Here is a 27,131-nt window from a genome sequence, read left to right as displayed (position 1 = left end):
GAAAGGCAAGAAACACCAGGAGACTGTTGTAAAGTAAGCATGAGATAACGGGTTCCAATCTGGGTGAAGGCTGGAGAAAGCAAGAAGGATGGATCTAATGAGAGCAGAGAAACAATTAATGGGGCTTTGTGATGAACAGCTGGAGAACAAAGGGGAAAAGGAATGAAAAGTAACATTAAAAGATTTGAGATTCTAGGGAGCCTGGGTGGCTCAGTTAGTTAAGCATCCGATGCTTGATTTTGCTCAGGTCATGACCTCGGGGTCATGAGAGTCTCCATGTGGCCTCTGCTTGAAATTCTCGGCCCCTCCCTCTGCTTGTGCTTTTGTTTCCTAAAATAAATATAATCTTAAAAAAAAAAAAGATTTGAGATTCTGACTTTCAACTGATTGAAACTGACTGAAGCTTTTCTAGCCACTTCACTGGTACTTGATTTTCTCTTTTCGTAGTTATCCATTTGCTTCCTTCAATCTATATTTAGAGTTAAGCACTCACATCAAATTTGATTACTTTTTTTTTTTTAAAGATTTTATTTATTTGACAGAGAGAGCGAGAGAGCACAAGCAGGGGGAACAGCAGAGGGACAGGGAGAGGCAGGCTCCCTGCCGAGCGGGCAGCCTGATGCAGGGCTCAATCCCAGGACCCTGGGATCATGACCTGAGCTGAAGGCAGATGCTTAACCATCTGAGCCACCCAGGCGCCCCCAAATTTGATTTCTTAACTTGAAACTTATTACTCTAAAGTTCTCATTCTCTTCTGGCACAATTTCATTAGGAAAAGGAATTTCTGTCACTGTCCTTTTCATGCCCATGGAAATTCCTGCACTTCTCTGGTGTTTCAGTGAGTTATGTGGATTTTAGAAGGCAACAGGATATAAAACCTAGAATAAGAGCAGATGCTAGGCTAGGGCCAGCACTTTCTTTAAAAGCAGATTTTTACCACAATATTTTAAACCATTTTTTTAAAAAAGCGAAATTCACATAAAATGTTTAAGTAGGGTTTTAAAAGCATTCCCAAAACTATAGATATTCTTAACATCTATAGAAGTTATATTCTGAAATGTGTAAATGTAGTTTATAATCTAGCAGGAAACCCAAAGATTTGCAGAGTGGTTCACTGCTGACAGTGCTAACATAGCAGCCATACGGACCCAATCCCATTAGCACAGAGGCAGACTGTTACAAATGAGCACTGGACCAGAAACCAGGGATTCCTGGGGATAAGTTGCATTTCACCATTTATTTAGTTGAAGAACCTTTCCAAGTCTCAGCTTTCTCTATCTATAAAATGGGGAGGTGATAGTAGGCCCATCTACCTTAAAAATTATTTTGAGACAAAGGTGAGATAATAAGTGCTTGGAAAATGTCAGATGGTATCCAAGCTTAAGGTTATAATGTATTCTGCTTCTGAGACAGGAACCTGTAAGACAAGACCCAGACTGGGAATACAGGGTCAGCCACATATCAGGGGGAAAAAATTACTGTAGTCAGCAATTCCTGGTAAATTTATAGCACTGGACTATAGCTTTTTCTCTTAAATTCATTTAAGGTGCTAATCACTTAGTCTATAGAGCAAAAAATTTAAAAAAATAATAATTTTAAAAAATAATTTTAAAAAATAAAAAAATTAATTCTAAAGGTGCTTTAAAAAGGTGCTTTAAAAAAATTTAAAGGTGCTAATCACTTAGTCTACATAGTAAAAAATTTAAAAAATAATAATTTTAAAAAATAAAATAATTTTAAAAAATAAAAAATAATAATTTTAAAAAAATAAATGCTTGGGAGGCTCAATTGGTTAAGCATCCAACTCTTGATTTCAACTCAGGTCATGACTTCAGGGTCATAAAATTGAGCCCCGCGTCAGGCTTCACACTCAGCGGGATGTCTGCTTCTTTCCCTCTCCCTCTGCCCCCCTCAAATAAATAAATCTCTAAAAAAACAAATGTTACATATCTGAGGTTAAAAGTATAAATAACAGAAAAAACTGGAAAAAAAAAGATAAAATAAAGGACATGAGGAAGACATACAATCTCAAGAAAACATCTACACTAATAGGGAAAACATCATTTTAAAGATTATCAAAGTCTAGTGTATTTCTTTACCAAATTAAGCCAGTATTTAGAACTACTAGTGGTAAAAGACAGAAGACAAAGTAAACTACATATATCCATAATCCATTTTATAAAAACAAATACATACAAAATAACTGACTTATAAAAAGTTATGGCTGCATCAACTACCCTCACTCCCAGCTATCTTCACTGTAAATACTTTGAGATTAAGGAACAGGAAGAAAAGTTTACTTTACCATGCACAAAAGGGGGAAAAAAGAGGCATCTGGGCAAATATATGATTTGCAGAGAACATCGATTTAACCTTTTAATCAGAACTAAATTCACTACCACGCCAAGTTACTGGTACTCCCTGAGATGCCAATTTATGAAATGAGTTAAATACTCAAAAAGACTAAAAAACAAAAGGACTGATCATCTGTGCTTCACAAGTCTATGAAATACACAGAACCTAGATTCAAATTGGATCAATACAAACTAATATTGGTAGTGTAACACTGTAGGCATTGGCAAGTGTAAATACCACATTTATTCAAGTGGGAAAGGAATAACAAGTCCATTACCAAAAGCTCACACCAATGTTTTCAAGTAAGTATTAAACACATGAAAGAAACGAATTAGTTGGCATCAGAAGCAGTGTAAGGCAGGAGTACTTTAACAGTGCATGTAACATTTCTAAGTGTTAAACAACAGAAGCAGAGCCACAGACAAAGAATGAGAAGCCACTCTATCAATTCCTGAGCGTCTCATCCACTAGTATGCCACCAGAGAAGTGAATAACAAAGAAACTCACACATCTCTTCTAACCACCATGGGGAAAAGCTTTTTTTAAAAAAAATCCAGATTCCACTAATTCTAACAATAATGGGATGAAACACAAAGTGTGAATATCTGGGGTGAAATTTCAGTAACTGGGAGAGGGTCTTAGAAACATCTGAAGAAGAAAGTCTCTCCTTTAAAGAAATTAGGTCAGGATGGCATTTCAAGGGGTTTTTTTTGCCCTCTCCCCTCCCCCCCCCATTTGTTTTTAAATACAATCCTCAGTGGCAGGAAGTTATCGAATGAAAAAATAACATTCACAATTTTTTGTAGACTTGCCACGGTTCACAAATATCTCGAGGGCAACATCTTTGTTGCAGCACCATTCAAGCCAAAACACTGGAGCTCTGAGTTCAAAGTTTCTAGGATTCACAAAGGAGAGCAAGCAGAATCGTGAACAGAAAATAGGTTCCTTAACCTCAGAAAACCACCCTCTAGATTGACCAACTATAAGTTGTTAAGAATTTTCCATCCTTAATGTTTGTAATCTGCTTGTCCGTTCCTTCCAAATAATCAATATTCTTAAAAGCTCTTTTAGATGATAAAGATAGGAAGCAAATAACATCCACCGTCAAGGGGAAAAACACTAACAATTTGTTTCTTTAGTTGTATGAAAGAAATTTTTAGTATTCTATCCTTCCCACATCAGGCACATTACAAGAGTTAACATGTGGCACATTAGTACCTGTGCTCCTGATACAGGACCAAAAGGGTTTGGTGGTCTCATGACAGGCTGGCTGTATATTAAGGTTGGTTGCGTCATTACAGGTACACTTCCCATTTGAGGAGGCTAAAAAAATAGAAAAATATTAAGTTAATTAATGTCAACTAACATCTTCCTTAGTAAACAAGAAGAATGACAGGAATGGGAAGTACCAGTACTTTAACTCAAAAGGAAAAAATTCTTGTAAATACAAGTAAGACTGACGGCTATAAATTCTTAAGAGTTTTTTTTAAGTCTTTAACATGTACACTTCTAAGGTCTGTAAAAACAAAACAACAACAAAAAACCCTTAAATTTAAGCAAAACTTAAACCTCACTACAGCATGGCAGACAAAATAATTTTAACCATCCAAAGTTTTCAAATTTGCAGTTTTAGACATAGGAACTGTAAAATGGCTAAGATATTTCAAAGTAAACTGCCTTTGTATGTCAAATCAAGTTCTTATGCCATTATGCAAGTAATCCTAAGTGAATACAGTTGATTCTTTGAAGACGTTTGCTCTCTATGGTTCTTTCCTTTTATTTCATCTATTGTTAAGCAGAACCAAGAAGAGGTTTAAATAACAAATGAAGAGATTAGTTCATTCTTGAGTAACTGAAAATAGAATCTCAACCATTTCTTTGTTTAAAAAAACCACTACTCCCTGGTATAAAATTAACACAAGTAACCAAATAGAACATACGCACCACTACATTATATTGGTTAAAATGCCATACTCTAAAATCTTATCTTTCTACAGGTTCTACCTTTCAATTAAACTCCAAAGCTACTTCCGTAAGATGTGAATAAAGTAGCACAGCAGCCACAGTAGCAATTGCAAGGGATATGATGCTGCCTCCTACCAGCGACAGTTCCTCAAACACATACAGGGGGTTGAAGCCATTACCTCCATTTCTTATCTAAGTGGGTCTATATATTAAGATAGTTGGGAGAGTAAGGGCAGTGCAGACTGTGGATTGTGGGCAGCTTAAAGGTAAAACAACTATTTCTGTATGGTAGCAATCACTGTCATAGGAAAGTTTCTCTGGCCTATACTGGACTAAATTTGCCCCTACACAATTCAAGAAATGTTAATTCCTCCCTTCCCCTACAGTATTAAGGTTATAAGACTTCAAAGGTATTAATGTAAGGTCACACAAAGGGTTGGAGTCTGGAGTTAACATTAATGTTTATTAAGTTTGTACTGAAGTATAAAATACTTAGCACAATTATGAGGGGAAAAATAAGCCAAGTAATACCGTGAACATTCATAAATGGTATCTGCTGTATAATGACTACTCTAGAAATATTTATGAAACCAACGATATGATACAAGGTTTTACGTTAGGCACTAAAGGTATGTGTATCACCAAGTTCTTTTTTTTAGCTAAGTCTGTAAAAACACATGTTAAATATGAATCAATCTATTTCCAAAAAGTTGTGTCTGGAAAAGTACTTACAATTCCATATCCTATCATGCCTGTGGGTGTAGTAGCAGGATAGGCCATTACAGGGGGTGCCTGACATGGTGGAGAAAAAATAAACAAGGATGTATAACTCATGTTATGTCAAATGAGTTCAAGGAATCAATAGCTGTAGTTCCACTAAAAAGAATTGCTAAGACAGCTGTGATTAAATGTGACACTTATGATCATTAATAACTGTGTCAATTAATGCTCAATGAGAAAGAATGTCTTGAAATTAGCAGAAAAGCAGAATTATTAGAAAAAATACCATTTAAACTTAGATACAACAGTGATGTAAAATTTCAATGTGCTTTTTACAACTTTAAAGATCTTCAGATTTTAAAAAGATACTGAAAGTTCTAAAATTTAACATCTATCACTATCATCACTATCATATAAAATGTTTACCCAGGGGTGCCTGGGTGGCTCAGTTGGTTAAGCGTCTGCCTTTGGCTCAGGTCATGATCCCAGGGTCCTGGGAACGAGCACCGGGTCAGGCTCCCTGTTCCCTGATCAGCAGGGAACCTGCTTCTCCCTCTCCTCTCAAATAAATGCTCTCTCAAATAAATAAATAAAATCTTTAAAAAAAAAAAAAAAAGGCGTTTACCCAGAAAAAGTATTGAAGTGAATGTTTTCCTAGGTGTTTTCAGTTTTTTGAGCAAGAAAAAAAATTAAAGATCCCAAATCAATTAATAATCTGAGCTTTCAAAAATTAGTTTCTAAGGACTTCAATTCACTTTTTTCAAAGAACCCCAAAGATTTCAAAACACTACTGAGTAGGACTATTTTTATGATGTACACAGTTCTTATACAGAGTACGTATATTAACATTCCTTCTAATTTACTCCGTGAATTATTTAAACTATCTTTGGCAAAGCACCAATTTGGAGGAGCAAGAAATTTTTAAATCTGTTTATGCTTTAATGCTTAAAAGAGCCACCTAGCCCTAAGAAGTTTAAAGTTCCCCTCTGCCTTCTACACTACCTCGTGTTCTGTAAATACACAGTCTGAGCACAAAATCATTTTAGACGTATTTGCTGTCTTAACAACATTCCCTGCGTGTGTGTTATCTTATAATGAAAACTGAAACCGAATACAGGAGAAAGACCAATAACACTGCTGAAACATAAAAAATAACTGAAATTATATGGCAATTTGAACATATGCGTGGAGAAGTTAAATGAAGCATAACTAAAGTGAATAGTTAGAAGTTTAGTATTTGAGTGAGCATGTAGGACTTATTGGTCTCTCCCTACTTAAAAACCGAGAGCTGCAAGAGCAGTAGACAAACTGCCAAGTACAGCAGAAGCCTGTAAGATTTCATGCAATTGTTATTTTCAACATTACCACAATCAACATTTCCCTTCATTCAGAAATCATCAAGTGCATACTGGCAGCACAGATACACACACAGACACCCAGCCATCTGGCAGCAAATGGCAGAATATTAAGCAAGAAAAAAAAAATCTGTATTTCCCATGCCACCATCAGAATCAATTCTGCAACACATCCATGAAATCAGTAGATGCTAGAAAGAATTTTTGGCACATTGAAAATCTGAATGTGAAAACAAGTAATAGCTGGAAGGTTATGAGATTCTGCTACAGCAGTGGTTAATAGCATGCCAATTTATTGCAAAAAGGCTAGTTTTTGGTCACTTACGTATTGTGGAAAATGCATGCCATTCTGTTTTTCCCAGGGAGAACAATTACATAATGCAATAACACTGGATTAGAACAAGTACTTACACAACAGAAAATACACAGAGAGCATTTTAGTTCACATGTACATTCACTAACTACCTAAAATCCCTTGCATTTCCGATATCTAATGGAACAACACCTACACTAAAACACTATCAAGGTTGAGAAGGGAAATTTAGTCTCCGGCATAATCCCCTTAACATATCTAATAGTTTATTACAAGTATCATAAAACATAAAATCTATCAGTAGCATCAACACTGCAAAATTCAGTGCATCCCATAAACAGGGTTGCATCATGTCTACCACTCAGAAAAAAAGCAAGCAGAATTAAAAGAATTTGTAGTATAACATCATCATATATATTAATAAAATACCAATGAATTTTTTAACATAAAAAAGTTCAAAAACCTTGACAGTGTTTATGGATTAATAAAAAGGTTAGAAATGTAAAGAAACGTCATAAGCAGCAGTTTATCTAAGTAGTGAATCACATCACCAGTCCTGTATGTTAGTCATTAAAAAGAAACTCTATGAAATACATACAAATATTTTAACAAAATTCTTAAGAGATGACACACATTGACACAGTACCATAAATATCATCAACTCACATACAAATTCTAAATGGTTAAATGCCTGTTACATTCTGGTAGTCAATCTTAAGTCAAGTGCTATCTACAAACTTCTAATATTTGATATAGGTTAATAACAATTTAATATAAAACAAGAAAATATTCATTGTATTTTCAAATCAGCATTGGATTTACAACAGTCCTCATGTCTTATCAATGTACAATTCACACCTGAGGCTATAAAATCCACCTGGTCAGCGAGGTATGTATGTTACAGTGCAGAGAAACACTGGATTTGGAGTCAGAGGGAATGGATTTCAACCACAATCTGCTTTCTAGATGTTTTGTACTTAAAAAGAAAAGTTGCATGACTTTATTCTCGTAATTGGGATGCTATCAATTCAAACTTCCCCAAGAATGCACTGTAAACAGACTCAAGATAGTGAGGGTATATGTATGTGTAAAAACCTAACAAGCTAATTAAATGCAAGAATTTATTATTAGCTAATTAAATGCAACAATTTATTATTAGTAATGGCAGTGAACCCTATCAACGAAAAATTGTTGCCTTAAAAACGTGGCTAAATTAAAAAAAAAAAAGGTGGCTAAATTTCATTATTATTTTTTATCTAAGAAGACAACCTAACAAAACTCTTTAGATAATGTCACAAATTTTATCAGCACATTATTTTTAGCTGAGCCCTAGTAATTTTAACATATGATTAACCCCAGGAAAACAGGGTGGTGCTCCGGAAGTGATTTAATACAAGAAAGTGGCTATAACAGGGATAATGGTGGTCTTTAACAACAGGAAGGTAACAATGTGTAGCCTGTGTAATCAAAATGCTGCTACTTCCAGAGTATTGTAAGAAAGCCTGTTTTAAATTTTTCTATAAGAAGAAACTGGTTTTCTCTGATGCAGGAAAACTTCCTGCACTGGTAAAACAGCAGCTGACCAAGGACAGCAGGGGTAGAGCCACAAAGCTACCCTTGAGACAACCGTACCTTATAGTGATTAAAAACACTAGCAGAACTTCCTCAGTACTAGATGCTAACTAGTTACTTAGCATATACAATTAATCCTCATTTTTCATGGATTCTGTATATTCACAAATTTGCTCACTTGCTAAAATTTGTGATCCCCAAAATCAATGTTTGTGGTGCTTTCAAGGTCACTGACAGACATGCAGAGAGTGGTGAAAAATTGGTTGCCTAATACCTTCGCTCTCAGTTGCGGTTGAACAATGTGAGGTTCTGCCTTGTTTCAGCTCTGATATAACGATGACCAGAGGGACTGAGAAGGTAGAAGCTCTGGCTGTGGAGCCAGCTGCAGAGGGCTAGATTCTCAAGTCTGGCTCCTGTCAGTGTGGCAGCCCCAGGTAAGTCACTTATCACTTACAAATCGCATTTTCTTTTTTGTTTAAAAAAAAAAAGTATCTACTAGGAACGAGTATTTTTTAGGATTTAAGGTAAATGAATGTAAGGTGTGTGTACATGTGTATGTGTCTACACACACATATTCTCCTTATTTGCTGATTCTCCTTATTTGCTGCAATTATGTTGTTAAAGTAACACAGCACTAAATAAATCAGTGAACCCTGAACCCATTATTAGAGCAAATACATATGTACGTATACATGTATGTATGAACCAAGCAGTGGTTCAGCGTTCAGGGGATTTTAAGAATATAACTACAGCAAGTAAGGAAAATCAACTCTATGAACTATTCGACAATATTATCAAAAACCAAGCAAGTACAGTTTCTTTACCAATGGTGAGATCAGAAAAACACTAAAGATTTTATATTCTAGATAAATAATAAATTTGAGTTCAGCAGTAGAGGGTAATGATTAAGAGTTTAAGCTCTGCGGTTAGGCTTCCTGGATTCTAAAAATCCACCTAATCGCTTAAGAACTCTGGGATCCTAGATTTATTATGTAATAACTCTGTGCCTCCATTTCATTTGCACAATGGGAACAGTAATAGTCACTATCACATAAAAGTTAATTCGAGGATTATAGAAAATAAAGTCACACATTACTTACTAGATGATGGCTGGCACAAAGTAACCCTTAAATAAATGGTAGCTACTAGAATGTACCTGGCAAATTGTTAATCAGCTCCCTTTAAAAAAAAATACAAATTACTTATATATCTAAAACTCAATAAACAATCTTCCCACTTACAGCTATCACTGTGAAAACATTTTCATGTTACATATTCTCCTAAATTAGTCATGTTACTGTGAGCTTTTTCAACTCACCATTGTTGCGGCATTCCAAGCAGTCGTTGGTGCAACCTTTGGTTGCCAGTTAGATCCTCCAGTTAGCTTCTTTTCACCTGGCTGACTCCAATTTACATCACTTTAAATAAACATAAGGGAGAACGTTAAATGTATATAATTATAAAGTTTCTTTACTATATATTTAGATTGAACAAAAAGCATTTAAGATGCAGATCTGATAGCTCTACACATACTTTGGAGATGAAAGCCAAATCAACCTCTAGATGGTACATGGGGGAAATAATACATACAAAAACACTCACTTCTTAGTAGTTCCATTTCCAATGCCAAGATCTAGGACAGGAAATAAAGCAAGCATTTAAAAACGAGAGTCTTTTTTATAATACAACTTATTGTAAAGAAGATTAAAAGAATCCAAAGAATACTTACTGCCCACAAGGTTGGCTAAGGATGAATCCAAGTCATCAGATACTAACTTGTTAGGTGGGAGTTTGGCAACAGGAAGACTCTGGTTCTGAGAGGCCACTGTTGGTTTGAGAAGTCCACCTAGTTCATCAAAGCCTTAAAGTTACAAACAGACGAAACAGGATATGTAAGGGACTTTATGGTGCTACGGCTTTCTATAGGAGATCTCTGACTTCTCTACTTGTTTGTTTGCTGTAAAAGTCTTCCATGACATTGGGCATCAACTAATGACTTTAAATGGAAAAAGGTGAAATTCATCGTTTCAAAGTGAACTGACTGAAAAGGCAAATTTGCTTTGGGAGAAATCATGTCTTACTTCACGACAAAATTATATTAAGGTTAAAGGGGACGAAGAAAGAAGCATTCGAGTAAACAATTCTTATTCCAAAGTTGTGAAAGAGAAGGGAATGGAATGGAATTCTCCCCCTTACTGGAAAATTTTCTAAAGACTCACTTATACCTGAAGAAATATAGACAAAAAATACATCTCTGTACCTTTGAAAAATGTTTCTTCTAAGAAATATTTTATAGACCTCTTTACATTTTTCAGAGTGGAGAATGTAAGGTATATGTAAAACCACAACATTAGAAGGAAGTGAAAATGAACCATTTGATTATCACTTTTCTTCTGTCAAAAACAGTTAACCTAAATTATACCTAAGAAATTGCTACTCTTATGCTCCAATTACATTAAACCATCTACTAAACTGGGACATTGCCTAGAGATGAAAATAAAATAAAACCCCTTAAGGTTCTCTACCAAAGTGAGAAGTTAAAGTGAATCCAATCAAACCCACTAAAAGACTCAATAGCATGATCTAGCAATAATAGAGAATTTGAAAAAGAAAGTCACCAAAAATGGTGGTTTACAAAATATGAACAGTTGATCTCTATTTATACTTTTTCCCAGAAAGATAAACTCAAAAGGAAAAAATCAAATGCATCACAAAATGTAATTATAAACCTACTGAAAAAGAAAGAAAAAAAAATCTTAGTCCATACATACTCTTTATAAGCTTGCTTACTTTTTGTATAATTATATATTATAAAATCAAAAACGCCTCAATAGGTTTCTTTAAATGACTTGAACTTATTTACTAACGAAAAACAGGTCATCCCATGGTAAGAGTAGTAAATTTTATGTAAACTCTTTTAATCTTTACAAACTTCAAATTAACAAGATGTTAAATGAAAACAAATGGAAACCTGGCTCTACAAATTTATGTACGTTCTTTTAAGACAAATGAACAAGCATACTGTAGAAAGAACCATCCTTAAAATAACAAAAAGCCCCCCACAGTTCTGATATGTAATACATTCTAGCTCTTTAAGCATGGACTGTCTCAAGTCACGTACCAAAAGTTTTATTTTCCTACTTTTCAAAAAAGCCAGTTTCATTTCAGCAAAGATAAAAATTGTAATGACTACACAGCACAACATTCTACACATAGTCATTAGCTATGGCTTACCAATAGAATCTAAGCAAGATCTCATTTAGCTCTGGGAGAAACAAAATACTCCCAGAGTCAAAACCGCCACTAAGAAAAAGGAACAGTTAATAATCCCTTGAAGGTCTTATCTAGTGGCTGGGAGAAGAGGAACAACTTCACTGGCTACACCAATTTAATCTATTTACATATGTTCAAAAGGGTATTATTAAATGTCCTCGGACAGAATCTAAATGAGAACATTATAGTAATGTTAATAAAACAAATTTTTCTTACCCCCAGAATCTACAATAACGTTGGTAGATTTATTTCCAAACACAGATTCAAAGTCAACATTAAGGCCAGCTGAAGGATGTGGCTGTGCAACTGGAGATGGAGTGAATCCTAAGAAAAACCAAAATGGAAAAAGCTCAATTCTTTAATACGTCTACATTTACAGCTCTTAATAATGATGACAATGGAAAAACCAATAAATTCCAACAAAAAACAAGGCCAATCATTCAAGCAAAATGTTTCTTAACACTACATCATTTTGTGGTGATGACATTTTCCGTAACAAAATCATCCTACTGACAAAAAAAACTAACAAAAGAGCAACTGAAGTTGAACTATTAAGTTTGTTTCATTACAAAAGTAAAATCTTTATCTTTTTACCTTAATTTTGTATACTGATGATTTTTTAAAAAACTAGACACATCTAAAATTCCAGGACTTTGCATGAAGCAAAATATATATACAATGTAAATAATGACTTGGTAATGAAGTAAGTATTCTATGGTGCTTTTAAAAATATGAATCTATTTAGATTCTGTCTAGAACCCGTTATCTTCCCCACCCACACTCACCCTCCATTATTTCTCTCACCTTCCTTCCTCCCTTTAACGGTTAATCAAATGCAGTATGGTTTAAGTTCATTTGAGAAATAACAGGATTCTGAAAGTTACAATCCACTAATCCTTATGTTCCCCCCTTTAAAAGTACCATTTTAGATCGAGCATGAGTATTCTGTAGGGCACAAATTTTTTAAAATGTTCTTATTCCAGGGGCACCTGGGTGCCTCAGTCCATTAAGCTGTTGACTCTTGGTGTGGGCTCAGGTCATGATTTCAGGGTCCTAGGATCAAGCCCAGAGTCCAGGCTCTGCCCTACTTGGGATTCTCTCTCCCTCTGCCTGTGCCCCTCTCCCAAATCGTGCGCGCGCACACAGGTACGTACACACACACACACACACACACACACACACACACACGAGCGCACACTCTCTCAAATAAATAAAACTTTAAAAGTTCTTATTCCATAATTAATTTTTAAACCACTCTTAAAAACAATGGTCAGGGGCACCTGGGTGGCTCAGTGGGTTAAGTGTCTGCCTTCTGCTCAGGTCATGACCTCAGGGTCCTGCGGCTGAGCTCTCTGCTCAGTGGGGAGTTTGCTTCTCCCCCACCCTCTGCCCCTCGCGATGCTCCTGCTCACTCTCTCTCTGAGAGACTGAGCTCTCTCTCTCTCAAATAAATAAAATATTTTTTAAAAACCCACAATGGTCATACAATGAGAACACAAACACTATCAAAGTACAAAATAATTTAGTACATAAATCTGATCATTCATCAAGAGGTTCCCAGATTTCTAGACTTAACAACTGAAAACATTTTAAAGTGTACAAGCTGTTTAAGAATTACACCATGGGCTCACTGGTTCTTCTCATAAGTCCTTACAAAAAGAACTGATGTATCTACTCAAGGAAGACAAAAATCTTCGGTGCTTAATTATGTGCCCAGCACAGTGTAAGAAGTACACATATTATTCTTTAAATGATTCTGGAAACGGTACCTTGGCTAGGTCTCCAAAGTTTAGAAAATACACGGAACAGTAATTTATAACTAGTATAGCAAATCAAATTCCTGTTTTTCTCCTGCTATTTTATCCTAGTTTTCTAGAATTTGGTTAATATCAGAGATAAGCCTATCTTTCATAGTAATCCATTTATTACTTTCTGTGAAGAGAGGAGCCATTTCCTGAGGTCCCTAGGGGCCTCAATCTGTGCAATTACAAGGCTATTACCTAAAAGAACAAAAGGTTTGAGAGGATATAAAGTGATCCAGAGCTGGCACATCGAATTTAAAACGTCTCTAGGTATGCAAAAAATAAAAAGAAATTTTTAATAAGTTTTAATAGCTGATTGGCTCCCAGGGAAGCAAGCAATGTATTTCAAATTAACAATCTTTTAAGTAGTAACACATCTTCAAGGTCAGAGTTCTGCATTATCATTTCAATGAACACTTTAAACCTAATGGCTTTTTATCCCAAGTCATTTTTTGGGAGACTGTTAGGATTTAATTTGTAAAAGTTACTTGAAACAAAGATTAAAAACTACTATCACCATTTCAAAAGGAAAATTTAGGGACAAAAAAAAAAAAAAGATGAACAGGCTCTCTGAGTTAAGGTTAACTGTATAAAATAATCATGATACTGAACTACCTACTCTTTCATTTCACCAAGGCCCAGTGAAAACTCTGCCACTGACCATTACTAATTCACAGATTAACATTTAGAAACCACTGCCTGGCAGAGCAAATCTCAGGAGGACAATAAAAAATTAACTGAAAGGTGCAAGATGAACAAGAGCTTTGGGGACAGAAAGGCATTCCAAATACCTTCCAGAAAAATGTACTGTTAAGGGATTTTGGTGGTAGTTCCACAGTGAATTAGACCTCATACTTTTTGTGAAAGTAACTTCTACTATTTATTAAACCCTATTAAACACTATGCAAGAGCTTCATAAACAGTATATTATTTAAACCTCACAATAACCCTATGAAATAGTCATTATTATCCTCATTTTATAGATAAGGAAACAGATTAAACAATGTTACTCAAGGTCAAAGATTTATTAAGTGGTAAAACCAAGACTTAAACTCCAAATTGTCTGATTTTCAGTTTATCCTAAGTATTTCATCTTATACAAACTAGTAGGTAGAAAAAGAAAATTCTATTATTACAGCTATATAATAATTATATTTATTCAGCTATTAAAGTTATATGAACTTCCTGAGCTTCTCACAGCAAATGATGGGCCAAAAAAATGAACAACCATGGCAATTTTAAAGTCTAAAAGCAATGAAAAAAGTGTTCAAGGTTGTATCTGATGATTACATAATAATTTAGGTAAAAAGTATATTCCAAATATAAAATGATTTGCATGCACAAGATGGTTTTCAAAAGTAGTTTTAATGATAATTCTACATACCAGACATAGTGCTAGATTTCATACAGTCATATATGTAAACCTCCTGACAATCCTGGAAGATATTATTATACTAATTTTCATAGGCTTAGAAAGGTTAAATACTTGTTTCAAAACACACAGGTAAGAAGTAGAACTGGAAATCAATAGGAATTCAAATGCAAATTTACTGGATTCTAAACACATACTTTCCATCAAATGTCCTCATAAATTCCACTTTTAAATCCTTTTAATCATGCCCAAGTCTGCTGGTCAAGAACCTCAATTCTTCAGTTGTGTCAAACCTACTTTTTAATGCCAACTTAACTAAGGTAATCCATTCCTACGCACACACACACAAAAAAATCAGCTGAATTTTGGGGTTTCATTACTACTGCACTGGCCTAGAACATGTTTGGAAGACAGAAATGAGTATCAAAATAGCCATGCCTCTCTGGAAACTGTTCCCTATTTCTTTTGCCTTTGCATAGTGCAGGAAAAGCACGCTTGTTTCCAGGACAATCTCCCGACATCTCTGCCATAACAGCTCAAGTCAAAATTATTTAGTGTTCTATCACTAACATCTATATAAAGAGCTTTTAATTCTATAAGCCTGTAATATTAAAATGTTATAAGCTCCTCTGAGAATGTGAACCTTTTGAGTATGGATTAAAGTAGGGAGATGACGAGCATCCATCCACAAAACAATCCTCTGTTTAATCAAGACAAACAAAATCAGGGGAAAAACGATCTGTTCTTCAAAAGCAAGTAATTTTTTTTCTTATCAATTAAAAAAAACCCCTCTTTTTAAAAAAAAGAACTCCCTCCTGCATAAATAAATCGATAAACTTTAGAGATACCATTACCTACCTCCAAATAAACCAGCTACGGTAGAAGGCTCATGGCACATAAGGGTAGTATTAGGATAAGCTTGAGTGCCACAAAAAGAATCTGACAAGGCGTACATGGGGGGGGGAAGGACAGACAAAAAGGAAAAGAGAAAAATGAGGAGGAACAGTTAAGAGTGGAATGGAGTAATTAAACAAAACAAAAACAAAAACAAAAACAAGAGAGTCCAAGCTCTTAGTGTTCTTCAAATTACAACTTACTTATTAAAAAAGCACTTAATTCTCCATTAGGAATATTCTATTTAAAATATATTCACAAGAAAATTTTAAAAATAACCAACATGTTATTTCCTTAAAGAAATAAGCAGCAGTTGGCTTTTTAGTCAATATTAACCTGTTTTCTGATGTTTTCTTTTACAGATGTTTTCTTTTTAGGCCTGAACAAGGTCACAAACATGGCATAGCTGGGACCACAACCCACTCTTCTTGACTTATAATTGCTTTAATGAGGACTAGATATTTTTCACACTGCGGTTCACATCATCAGATCAATGTCTATGTAGCTGCTCTCTGATTTTTCTGGGTCGTTCTTAATCCTATAGAGCAGAGGTTGGCAAATTACAGCCAGAGGCCTATTTTTATATGGCCATGTGAGCTAAAAATCGTTCTTACATTTTCAAAAGGTTGTTTTAAAAAATGAAAGATAATAAAAAAAGAATATAACAACAGAGATCTTATATATCCTGTGAAGTCTGAAATACTTACTATCTGGCTCTTTACGCAAAAAGTTTGCTGACCACTGTTCTAGAGAAGCACCATCCAAAACACTTCTAGTAACACCAATGTTTTTTATAAATCTGCTCTGTCCAATATGGTAGCCACTAGTCACATGTGCCACTGAGCAACAGAAATGTGGCTAGTACAACTAAGGAACTAAACAATTAGTTTTATTTAACATTTAGTTGTAATTAGAGTTTAAATGACAATGACTAGTGGCTAATTAGACAACATAGCTCTAGAAATGATAATACCTTGGGTGGTCCATTCATGCTCTTAATACTTTGAGTAAGAAACTGTTGGAATTTTTATTATACAACCCTACTTCTCAGGAACTTTTAATGTGGCTTAAAAGGCTTATTAGAAAGCCTCTTCTTAGGACAGACATTAGCAAACTATAGCTGCATGTCTTCATAAATAAAGTTTTATTGGAACACAGCCAAATGCATATTTATGTATTGTCTATGGCTATCTTCATGCTATAATGCCAAAACTGGTAGCTGCAAGAGAGACTGTGTGGCTCATGGGCCAAAAATATTTACAATCTGACCCTTTAAGAAAAGGTTTGCTGATCCTTGTTCTAGACTAATGCCTAAGTTGACATGAGTGGTTTTTATTTTGCCATTCTGTACTCACTTTTACAAAAACGTTAAGTACTCAACAGTAAGTTTTCGCTAATGACAAAACTTGGCAGACGTGATTTTTTTTTTAAAAGTATAATTTGTACTTTCATTTATACTATTTACACTCAAAGAATATAAGAGTTTAAATAAAGTCTACACTTCCATAAGGAAAGGGCACTGTAAAGCAAAGTTGCCAGACTCCTGCTTCAAGCTTTTGCTCCTATTGGCTGGGTTGTCTCAGTACACTAACTTTTCTCAGACTCAGGTGATCCATCCATAAAAATGGTAGTAATTCTGTTACCAATATGAGAGTTGAGAACTTGACTAAATATTCTCTGGAGGTCCTCGCAAGCCTAAAAACACCAGTTCTATGATTTTAATCTTCAAATGCACCTACTCACCTTGGCATATATGGCCATTAACTTTACTAACTTTCTTTGCTTTTTCATCTTCCTCTTGCCCCAACCCACAGAACTTAAGCTTAAAAAACATTAGGAAAATGACATTTTTAGTATATTCCTTTTGTTACAGGCTTTCCTTGAAAAGCTTAATAATTAACTCTCTCACAATGGTTTTTTATATTTTTACTCTACTTCTGTTTCAATGTGAAATAGCTATGGCTAAGGTTACTGCCCTCCATTCTGTCCCTCTGGGGTGAACAGAAGATTGACATACTTGAGCACACGCACTGCTTTGACCTAAAAGATGGAAATTATAAGCCCCAAGTAAAGACATATCTGTTTCATTCCCCAAATTAAAGTAACTCACTTAAAAAGACACAAGAAGCCATACTCAGTAAATATATACTATTTCTTATTCAATAAGTATAAAGAAAACACAAACTTATTAGAAAACCACATTCCAAGGATAACTCGAATAGCCCTTTATTACCCAGCAAATAAATACAGCATTTCACAAATTTTCTAAAGAGCAGCAAAATATGAAACTTAGTTTCAACCACTTTTTATTTAATTTGTAATGTGTTACAATGACATGAAGGAATGCCTGCAATTAATTATTACAATTTGGAGCTATGAGACTAGTTACATATAACGACAGCACCTGCCTTGGAACTTTCTCAAATCTCCAACTACTTTTTTCTAAGAAGTCACCTCTCTTCCGCCCCCTCAGATGTATCGAACACAATGTTCAGAATGTGGCCACATGATCTATTTAGGGTACACATATGACTCTCTGCATGCTACTTTAACAAAGATTTAAATTTGCATCACCTTAAAAGCTGTTTCTCTGAACTGAATAAAAGCAGTTTTACCAGCAGTTTTAAGGGGTGCTATTTAGCAGCTTTTCAGCAGATTCAAAAATGTTAAATTCAGGTTAGTATATATGCAAAAACTTAAATTTCCTTGTATAACTGTGAAGTGAAATTTTACCTTTTTAAAGATTTTTATGCCACAACTAAAGGCGATTTAGTTGAGTTTTCATTTCCTACGTGTCATTTATCTCCAGGCTAACAACAAAGTGAAACCCTTAAAAATGGGACAGAGGGTATGTACGGATTTGAGACAATCTAAAATTTTACTATTCACAGTTAAAAAAAAAATGAAGATAGCTACTGAGAGTGATAACCACCCCCTCTCTCAAACACAGAGGGAAATATATAAGCACATACATGTCAATAAATTTAAGAGATGTTAACCTATAACAAACTCTCTGAATTACTAAACAAAAGGTGGGGGGAAAATGTGGCAAATGATGTTAGACAGCTTGATTATCACACTATAATGCAATAGAGACCAAAACACTAAAAAAAAATAATAATAAAATAAAATAAAAAAATAAAAATAAAAAAACCAACCACAACTTCAAAGGAAATTTTCTTTCCTAAAAACTTGGATTAAATAAAATTAGGGATGCTAATTTAAAAATGTCACTACATTACTGCTATTTAGTTTATTTTAAAATTTGATATTAAAATCCAAAATAATTATTGCAGTGCCTTAAAAATAATTAATGAATATGTAAAAAATACTTAGGCAGTATAAACATTAATTGGAAAGAAAGGTTAAATGGTACTTTACCAACAAACATTTCATGAGTAGGTGTCCTAGTAGTAAAAGTGGATACATCTGAAGAAATGGGAAGGTGAACATCACCACTACTTTTTGTGAGGAAAGGATTTAAGCTTGGAATGGCATCATCAACAGCATCTACAGTAGCAGAGAAAGGATCTGTGCAGTCCAAGTGCATTACAGCAAAATGAAGAAAGGAAGTAAATTAATTAGTATTGTAATTAGTCAAAAGATGCAAAGTGAAAAGTAGCAGCTATATTATTGTTTTAATTAATCTTAAGTGCAAAATACCTAATCATCATCATCAAGATGGAAGAACTACCTTTAACATCTTTTAAAATGAATCCTCAAACTTTTATGTGTCCAATTAACATCTGTAGCATACTAAGGACAGATCTGCTCTCCAACATCAGGAAGCCAAAAGTAAGGTAAAAAAGAGAATAACCAAAATACCTCTATAAAAGAGCCGCCCACCCTGGACCATGTTCCCCACCCTACGTGGGAATGTACTGGCTTTCATGGCATAGCTATGTTTATTCAAGTAACAGATATAAACAACCAATATGTGTGTGAAATAAGTAAAATTTCAAAAAACAAAGAGAATCAGGGGTTAAGGACTATTTCTAACAATGGGGGGGGGTAAGTCTTATATAGGTTCAGAGGTAGGAAATAAAAAAAATAAAGATGAAGAAAAGGTCTAATGACTTAGAATCAGGAAAGGAATTTTAGAAAAATTAAGAACAGAGACAAAGACTAGTGGCCATTTAGTAGACTTGGAACCACTCTGAAGGTCCAATTAAGAATTGTAAAGCCAAATCATTAAGGCTTTAAATGATTTGCTAAAGGAATAATAAAAGTACCATTCCATATTAGGATGGTACCGAATGTGTATTATCAAATCCTACCTCTACAGTTATTTTAGAATCAGATATTTACTGTACCTATACCTCATTCAAGATAATCATCATTCTAATGACTGAAAGCCATTCATCATTAGCAGCAAAAACACTCCTAACCTCTATGTTCTATACTTTTAACCAGCAGCCTGTTCTTGCCTAGTCTAGTTTGTGATGCTCACTTAACAATATAGTATTAAGCACTGTACTTTACTCAAAGACTGCATGATAAAATAATAACACAAAAAACACCAGTTCATTCACTACAACACACTTTCCCCTAAAGTCAATAAATTCAAAGCAGGTGCGTCACAAACCCTACAACTATTTAAAAAAGGAAAATATCAAGAAAATATTGAGGTCATTGGCTCATACAGAATCTTTTTTAAAAAGATTAAAGTTTAAAAAACTTTAATTTTTCTATCACACAGGACCTTTTCTAGGAATTAAGCATTCCTATGGAACATCGATTCACACCCAAAAATAAAGTCCTACAAATTAGTATCAAAATTCACTGACAACAATATTCAAACTAAAATGAACATGTTTAACACCTTTCCCATACTTCCACTCCTCAATAAATGGAACAATGGGGAAAAAGAATCCAAAAAAGTAATTGAAAAATAAGAAGTAGAAAATAGATACAAGAAGAAGGTTTTCTGTACTGAAATGAAACTGTAATGATGACCACTCCAACTCCTTTGTGTGTAAAGAAGGACATGCTTTGTTGAGAGTTGATCAATTCATTGGAGGTACTATTTTAAAATACTGAATAGTGGCATGAAGTTTTAAAGTACATCATATATACACCCAAAACATCTCTAGTTTTCCATGCAAAAGAAGCCATGAGAGAAGTAATTTGAAAAAACACATTTTTCTATTACAGATCTATTAGTTTATGAGAAAAGACATGTTTGGGAGAAGTCGTTAGTTATCTGCTGCTCTGATGAATGATTACGTTTTACCTAAGTACTTATTATCAATCATTTTCTATTATATGAAACATCCTAGAAAAGAATATGCAGAAACATGCAAGAGCATCTGTATTTAGGTAGATTAGACAATAAGAAAAACAGTTCTTAATCTACTTTACAAAATATTAAATAACCTAGATGATGTTAATTTGTTAGTGGATACTATACTATCAATAATAAAAACAAATTCATTAAGATAAAAAAAAACATTCCAGCTATCCCAACTTAAACTTTATTCCCGAGACTGGCAACTACTCTAACTTCCTTAAACTTTTAAAAAAAATTTTTTTTCCATTATTTTTATCATTATTCACTTGAAAGTTTAATTTAATGTTACAATAGTCAAAGAGCAATTATCCAAAAATTTATTATGTTAAGGTCCTAAATACTAGATACCTACATTGACACAAATGAGTTTTTCATAAAGCATTGTGTGTTATATGCCAGCTGAGAGTAAAGCAAATTAAACTTTAGAATGGATAATTCTTTTTTGCCTGAATTAAATTTTGAATTCTAGCTTAAGATACACATCAGTGTACTGAGCTGATAATATTGTTCATTTTTAGACTGGCTATAACACAAAGTTTTAAAGGTGATATAAACTTAAATCTCCGCACATATTAGTATTCAACACCAAGTGCTTGTTCAGACTCCAGACCATTTCTTGAAAAATCAAAGTCTCATTAATAATGCAATGAGGGGAACAGAAGAGCTTGTGTTCTCTCTTTCATGTTCATTTTTAGGTGGAATCTTAAATGCCTTTTATATAAACATTCAAAACTTACTTCCCTTTAATTCAACATCACTAACTTATCTGTGACTGGGAATACACAGCATCTCTGTCGTGCTTACGACACGAACCAAATTAATACCAAATCTGTTTTTAAAAATACCAACTCTGCTATTAAAAACCATTTTAGCATATGAAAACAAGACAAACATAGAATAAGATTCTAGGATTATCAAAAAATCATACCTCTGGTTTGCCACATGCTATAAAAGCAGCATGATGTAAAACATTACATTATTTCCAATGTTTAGGTAAATAGTAAATTTCAAAAAACTTTTACACATTATTGTTAGGATCAAAACTTTTTATTTATTTATCTCAGTCTAACTTTAATTTCAAAAATAAAGTAAAAAATCTTAATCTGAATGTCCTGGATATAAAAATATACTGGCTGATTTAGGAAGTATTCAAAGTTCTTGACTAAAAACACTCTTCAGCTATCTAATTATGCAAAAGTCAAAACTCTGAAATTATCACCAGCTCAGAAACCAAACATCTTTATACGAAAGTCAAGACAAGATTTAATTCTTAGGTTTAGAGGTTCATAGTAAACATCACTGTCCTTTCCTCATATATAATGATAAGCTTTTGGAAAAATAATGGTCAATTGCTATAGCCTCTGTTCCCACTGTACTTGATTTGTATTTTTAATACTTTTAACGGTCTCACTTGTACATAGCAAACCTAATGTTAAAATATGAAAGAAATTTTGATGGAAATAGTACCAAGAGCAAAATAACCTAAAACAGAAAAACAAAACATGATTAAGTATATTCCAACATATATTCACCCACAGACTGCTATGAAATGATTTCTTCTAACAGGCATTAAACAACTCTTACAGGCTGAAATTACTTGAAAATTATTCTCCCACAGTAATAGTCTATCTGCCTTCATATGAGTTCAATAATCCCAAGCCGAAACTTTAACTTGTTATTATCAGAATTAACTATATATGGTATCCAAACAATACAACTTCACAGTTCAATTTCTTAGTTCTAAGACTTTTGTAAAATTTCTCATCTATTTAGAAAAACAACTTCAGCCTTAACTTTAGAAAAACAACTACTTGAGCTTTTTTTTTTTTTAAAGGGCGGGGAAGCAAGCTAAAACTGCTTACATGGTCATGTCAATTCTACTAAACTTCTAAAACAATTCACAATGAGCAGAAAATAAGCACGTAAACTTTGTCAGATTAAAAATTCTAAAATTAGGACTATCATTAGGATCTTAAAAAATTACTTTCTTAACCTTAATTTACTGTCTACATTTCATTTAGATAAATAATTCTAAAATATTTATTGACTTTAAACTAGCTTACCGGTTTTAGAAAACAACTCTGAGATCTTAAGATTTAGCTAAATTAAACTAATCTTCTAAAATTTTTTTTTAATAAAGTCATTGCTCACAAGATTAGTCTAGTGTTTGTGTTTCACTATATCATAAGAAATCTAGTGTTTTAGTGTTTCACTATTCCTGTTCCCTGCCAAATCTTGAACCAGAAATAACCTGTCCAGAAAAAAAGAAAACATCCACTCATTCAACAAACTTATTAAAAATCAGAAAGTGTCCTACATAGGGGCGCCTGGGTGGCTCAGTTGGTTAAGCGGCTGCCTTTGGCTCAGGTCATGATCACAGGGTCCTGGGATAGAGCCCTGCATCGGGCTCCCTGCTCAGTGGGGAAGTCTGCCTCTCCCTATCCATCTGCCTCTCCCCCTGCTCATGCTCTCTGTCGCTCTGTCTCTCAAATAAATAAATCTTAAAAAAAAAAAAAGTGTCCTAGGCAATGATAATATAGCACTGAACAAAATACTTAAAAACTCCTGCCTTCACAGAGACTGCACTCTATACACTAGAGACTTCAGAACCATTAAAATAAGGAAAAAAGTTCTTAAAACCCAAATCATTAAAGTATAGATGAAACAAAGTCTAATTCATATTAACATAAAAATTCTCTAGAACAATTAATTTATCTTGCTATGAGAGGTATGCTGATCAATTCAGATTTTACGTGTGAGCCAATAAAACCTTCAAGGTAGCCTGCCATTCTCTATTCTGTAGACAGTATCCTTGCTCAGAATATCTCCCCTTTTACTCCCAAATAATGTTTGAGTGTTTGTAAAATAATACTTACATACATACAAACAAACAGAAGCACTAGAACCAACCAAATGAAATAATTTGAAAACATACTATATGTCTAAGCAAAACTGCTTAAAAATTGACATGGACTAGGTTCAATCCTTCGAAGATGCCAGGTCAATGATCATGATAAAGTCACCCTAAGATTAATAACTACTCCGGGGCAGCGAACATTTCTGTTGTTATTAGGGGAAAATTCTCTGAATACCACAATCTTATAGGTTTGAAGTAAATACAAGTTTTAAATACAAGTAGCATAAAGATTGTCATGACATTTCCAGTCAGAACATAGTTCACTGTTTGGTAACACCATGTGAGTTTTATTAGAACCTTATCATATGACAGGAGTTTTCTTTCTTCTTAAGTCACTTTTTTTCCTACACCAAAAACAAAATAACCCTTAGGCATTTTCTGATTATGGAATAGATAATTCAACACTGAAAGAATGAGTTCATACTTCAACATATACTGGGTCCTTCTTCACCTTCATTAAAACTTCATTTCATAATTTAATTGAACAGAAATTCTAAAATCACATTTACAAATACATGAAAACATCTTCAAGGAACAAACTGACCTTAATGCCATTGTAATATTTTTCAAGTTCTCACATATCAAGTGTAACCAAAAACTACACAAATTAAGTGAAACACTACAGAATGGCAAGGCAAGTGGCCTATACAACATATAAAGCAGAATTAATGCTTACCTCCCCATGTACTTGCTACCTGAGAAGCAGTTGACATAGGAAGTACAGGTGGGTGAAAAGTTGGCTGCTGCAAATCAAGCAGATCATTTGGTAGCTTTGATGTGCTAGGAAAATATTTTGAAAAGATGATTTACTTATTTATAGGTAAACGTTGCTGTATCAGCCACGCCTTCTCTCTCGCCCAATAAATAAAAACATTAAAAGTGAGAAAAACGCCCCAATAATGTAAACCTCAAAAGGGGGGACAGTTTCAGCAAGATAACAGTTGCATATCCTTTATATATATATATATATAATAGCATATTTTTATTTATAACAGTATACTTCTAAGGAGATTTGGAAAAAAACACTCAAGTACCATATTTTAAGTTTAGATAGGATTCAAATAATTATAGCCCTTCTGGAAAGGATCAGTGACTCCCCCCGGAAAATACTGATTTCCTTACTGAAATGAACCTAAACAACATGATTCTGAAATAAGAAACATCCTGGCAATTTTAATTTTTCTAAGGAAATTTGTTTTCTTACTTTTAATCCTCAAAGAACTTCAATTACATTTGTAATACTAATACACTTAGCAAAATAAAATACCTGTTAACCTCACTTCTATTGCTTCAATATCCAAATATACCAACAATACAGGAAGAAATTATACATGCGTATATGATGTACACTTACAAAAAGAGTCCCCCTATTACACAACTCCAGGGGAACCTACACAATATGTAAGACTTTTGTGTGATTAAGGCATAACAACTCAAAAAAAGATCCCAGAGTTTCTATGAATTGAAGCACTGTGTGTACTATAGCACAGATCATTTTTAACTTACTCAAAAACAAAACATCTTTTAGACGTAAAACATAGTTTTGATAGGTAAGTAAAAATACAAATGCATTTAGTGCCTTAAGGAAAAAAACCATAATAGGCAATAAGCATTCTATAACAGGCTGTAAGATTTGCCCTCAATTACAATTAAAAAGGTAAAAACCTTGAGTGTATTAAGTGAAATAAAACATGGCCAAATTAGTTCTTTATCTAATAGTTTAATTCTCAAACATTCAACATCCTTTCCAGTTCTCTCTCCTAAGACAGACTTTTTTCCAAGGTCCCCAAGTGGGGACACTTCAAGGGTTCAATGTTATTTATCATGGATTCTAAAAAGGCAGCATAAAAACAAACAAACAAACAAAAACAAACAAGAAAAAAATAATTGTTAAAGCTGAAAGAAAAAACTAAATTCAATAAGCATCTTTTAAGACTTCAGGGAAGAGGCAGCAAGAGTAAAAGTTACACTGAGCTATGATAGGACTCAGTAGGTGGGAGGGAAGACCTTTTAAGAATGAGTTAATAAAATAAACAGCAACAACAACAAAATCAAAGACAACCCTCTCTCTCTCTCTCTCTCTCTCTGCAGAGCATTTGCCATGTGCTAATTAAGCATTGTGCTAAATCCTATGCTAGCCACCTGGGAGTCTGCTAGAAATGAAAAATCTTGGGCCTCGCCCCATACCTACTGAATCAGAAATTCTGGGGGTGAGACTCAAAAATCTGTGGCTTCAGAAACTCTCCAGGTGATTCTGATGCTTACTAAGATTGAGAACCACTGACCTGTACCATATCATGTATCTTATTTGGAAACAGGTTAAAAAAAAAAAAAAAAGAAATAACAGAGCCAGGATTCAAATCAGAATCTGACTTCCAAACTTAAACTTTAAACCACTCTGAGGTAAAAAAGATAGGACAAAATTTAAAAAAGTCAATTATCCTAATTTTCCTGATAATATTAATTTCCATTGTTAAGTGGCTTTAATTATGCAACAAGATTACTGAAGTTGGTCTGGTAGGCTTCAATGCCACAGAAACCTGGCAACTAAACTCTTACTTTGTTCCAAATCACTGAGTTTAACACCTGGGAACAGACATGAAAGACATTTAATATCCAATGAAAGAATACTGTGAAACAGATTACATATCCACATCCATAAGTGAAACATCTGCCCAGAGATAACCCATTACATTCCAATTAGTAAAAATCTGTAATTCAGCCATCTTTCATATCCTAAATATGCAAAATATAAACTCTTAATTATACCACTATCACCATCTATTATCACCTCCTTTGTATGAATTTATGACTACAAAACCATAAATTAAACTAAATCTGAGAAGTTCTGTAACATTTCTATGAGAAATCTGTCTTTAAGAGCTAAGTATTCAAAGGTAATCTTTATCTCCTCCACCTACCTGTTAGAAGAACTAGGGGTAGAAAAGATGTCAATGGCTGGTGCAGTCATTATACCCCCTGCTGAGGTGGACACAGGAGAGGCTGCAGTTGTTAAAGAGGTATGAGGTTTCTTTGCAAGTTCTTTTAGGCGCTGTTCCTATTGAGAAAAGGAACTAGCATAAGAAATCCAGAAAACAGATTTGTTTTAAGGCCTCGGAAATAAAGTATTTTATAATTTTGTTCTGACAGCAGAAAGGTATTCCGTGTTTCATCAGCCATTCAATGTCAGGATGAAAAACCGAACTACTGAGTTTCACCCCATTTGGATAACTATACATGAAATACTGTTAGTCTATTTAGAGGTCCCAATTACCTGATGAACACCTGCACTTGTTTTTCCCA

At 34.0% G+C, this 27,131-nt stretch overlaps 1 protein-coding gene across 15 annotated transcripts in view; it reads right to left on the bottom strand.

Moving 5' to 3' along the window:
• Positions 1-27,131, bottom strand: part of PICALM (phosphatidylinositol binding clathrin assembly protein) — a 99,821-nt gene that overhangs the window by 12,799 nt on the left and 59,891 nt on the right. For 2 of the 15 annotated variants that reach the window (XM_019797592.2, XM_019797595.2), the window contains exons 11-21: positions 26,750-26,886; positions 24,505-24,608; positions 19,003-19,152; positions 15,586-15,666; positions 11,770-11,877; positions 10,010-10,141; positions 9,883-9,913; positions 9,599-9,698; positions 6,721-6,744; positions 5,053-5,112; positions 3,574-3,678 (exon numbers count right to left, since the gene is read on the bottom strand). In XM_019797592.2, the coding sequence (XP_019653151.1) occupies positions 3,574-3,678; positions 5,053-5,112; positions 6,721-6,744; positions 9,599-9,698; positions 9,883-9,913; positions 10,010-10,141; positions 11,770-11,877; positions 15,586-15,666; positions 19,003-19,152; positions 24,505-24,608; positions 26,750-26,886 (1,032 nt within the window). The remainder of the gene's footprint in view (positions 1-3,573; positions 3,679-5,052; positions 5,113-6,720; positions 6,745-9,598; positions 9,699-9,882; positions 9,914-10,009; positions 10,142-11,769; positions 11,878-15,585; positions 15,667-19,002; positions 19,153-24,504; positions 24,609-26,749; positions 26,887-27,131) is intronic. The other 13 variants (XM_034666196.1, XM_034666197.1, XM_019797593.2 and 10 more) reach the window with 12 other exon arrangements.

The sequence above is a fragment of the Ailuropoda melanoleuca genome, chromosome 8 (genome assembly GCF_002007445.2).
Source record: "Ailuropoda melanoleuca isolate Jingjing chromosome 8, ASM200744v2, whole genome shotgun sequence".
Lineage (NCBI taxonomy): Eukaryota > Metazoa > Chordata > Mammalia > Carnivora > Ursidae > Ailuropoda > Ailuropoda melanoleuca.
The sequence above is the reverse complement of the archived record's forward strand: the minus strand, read 5'-3'. Positions and strand labels throughout refer to the sequence as shown.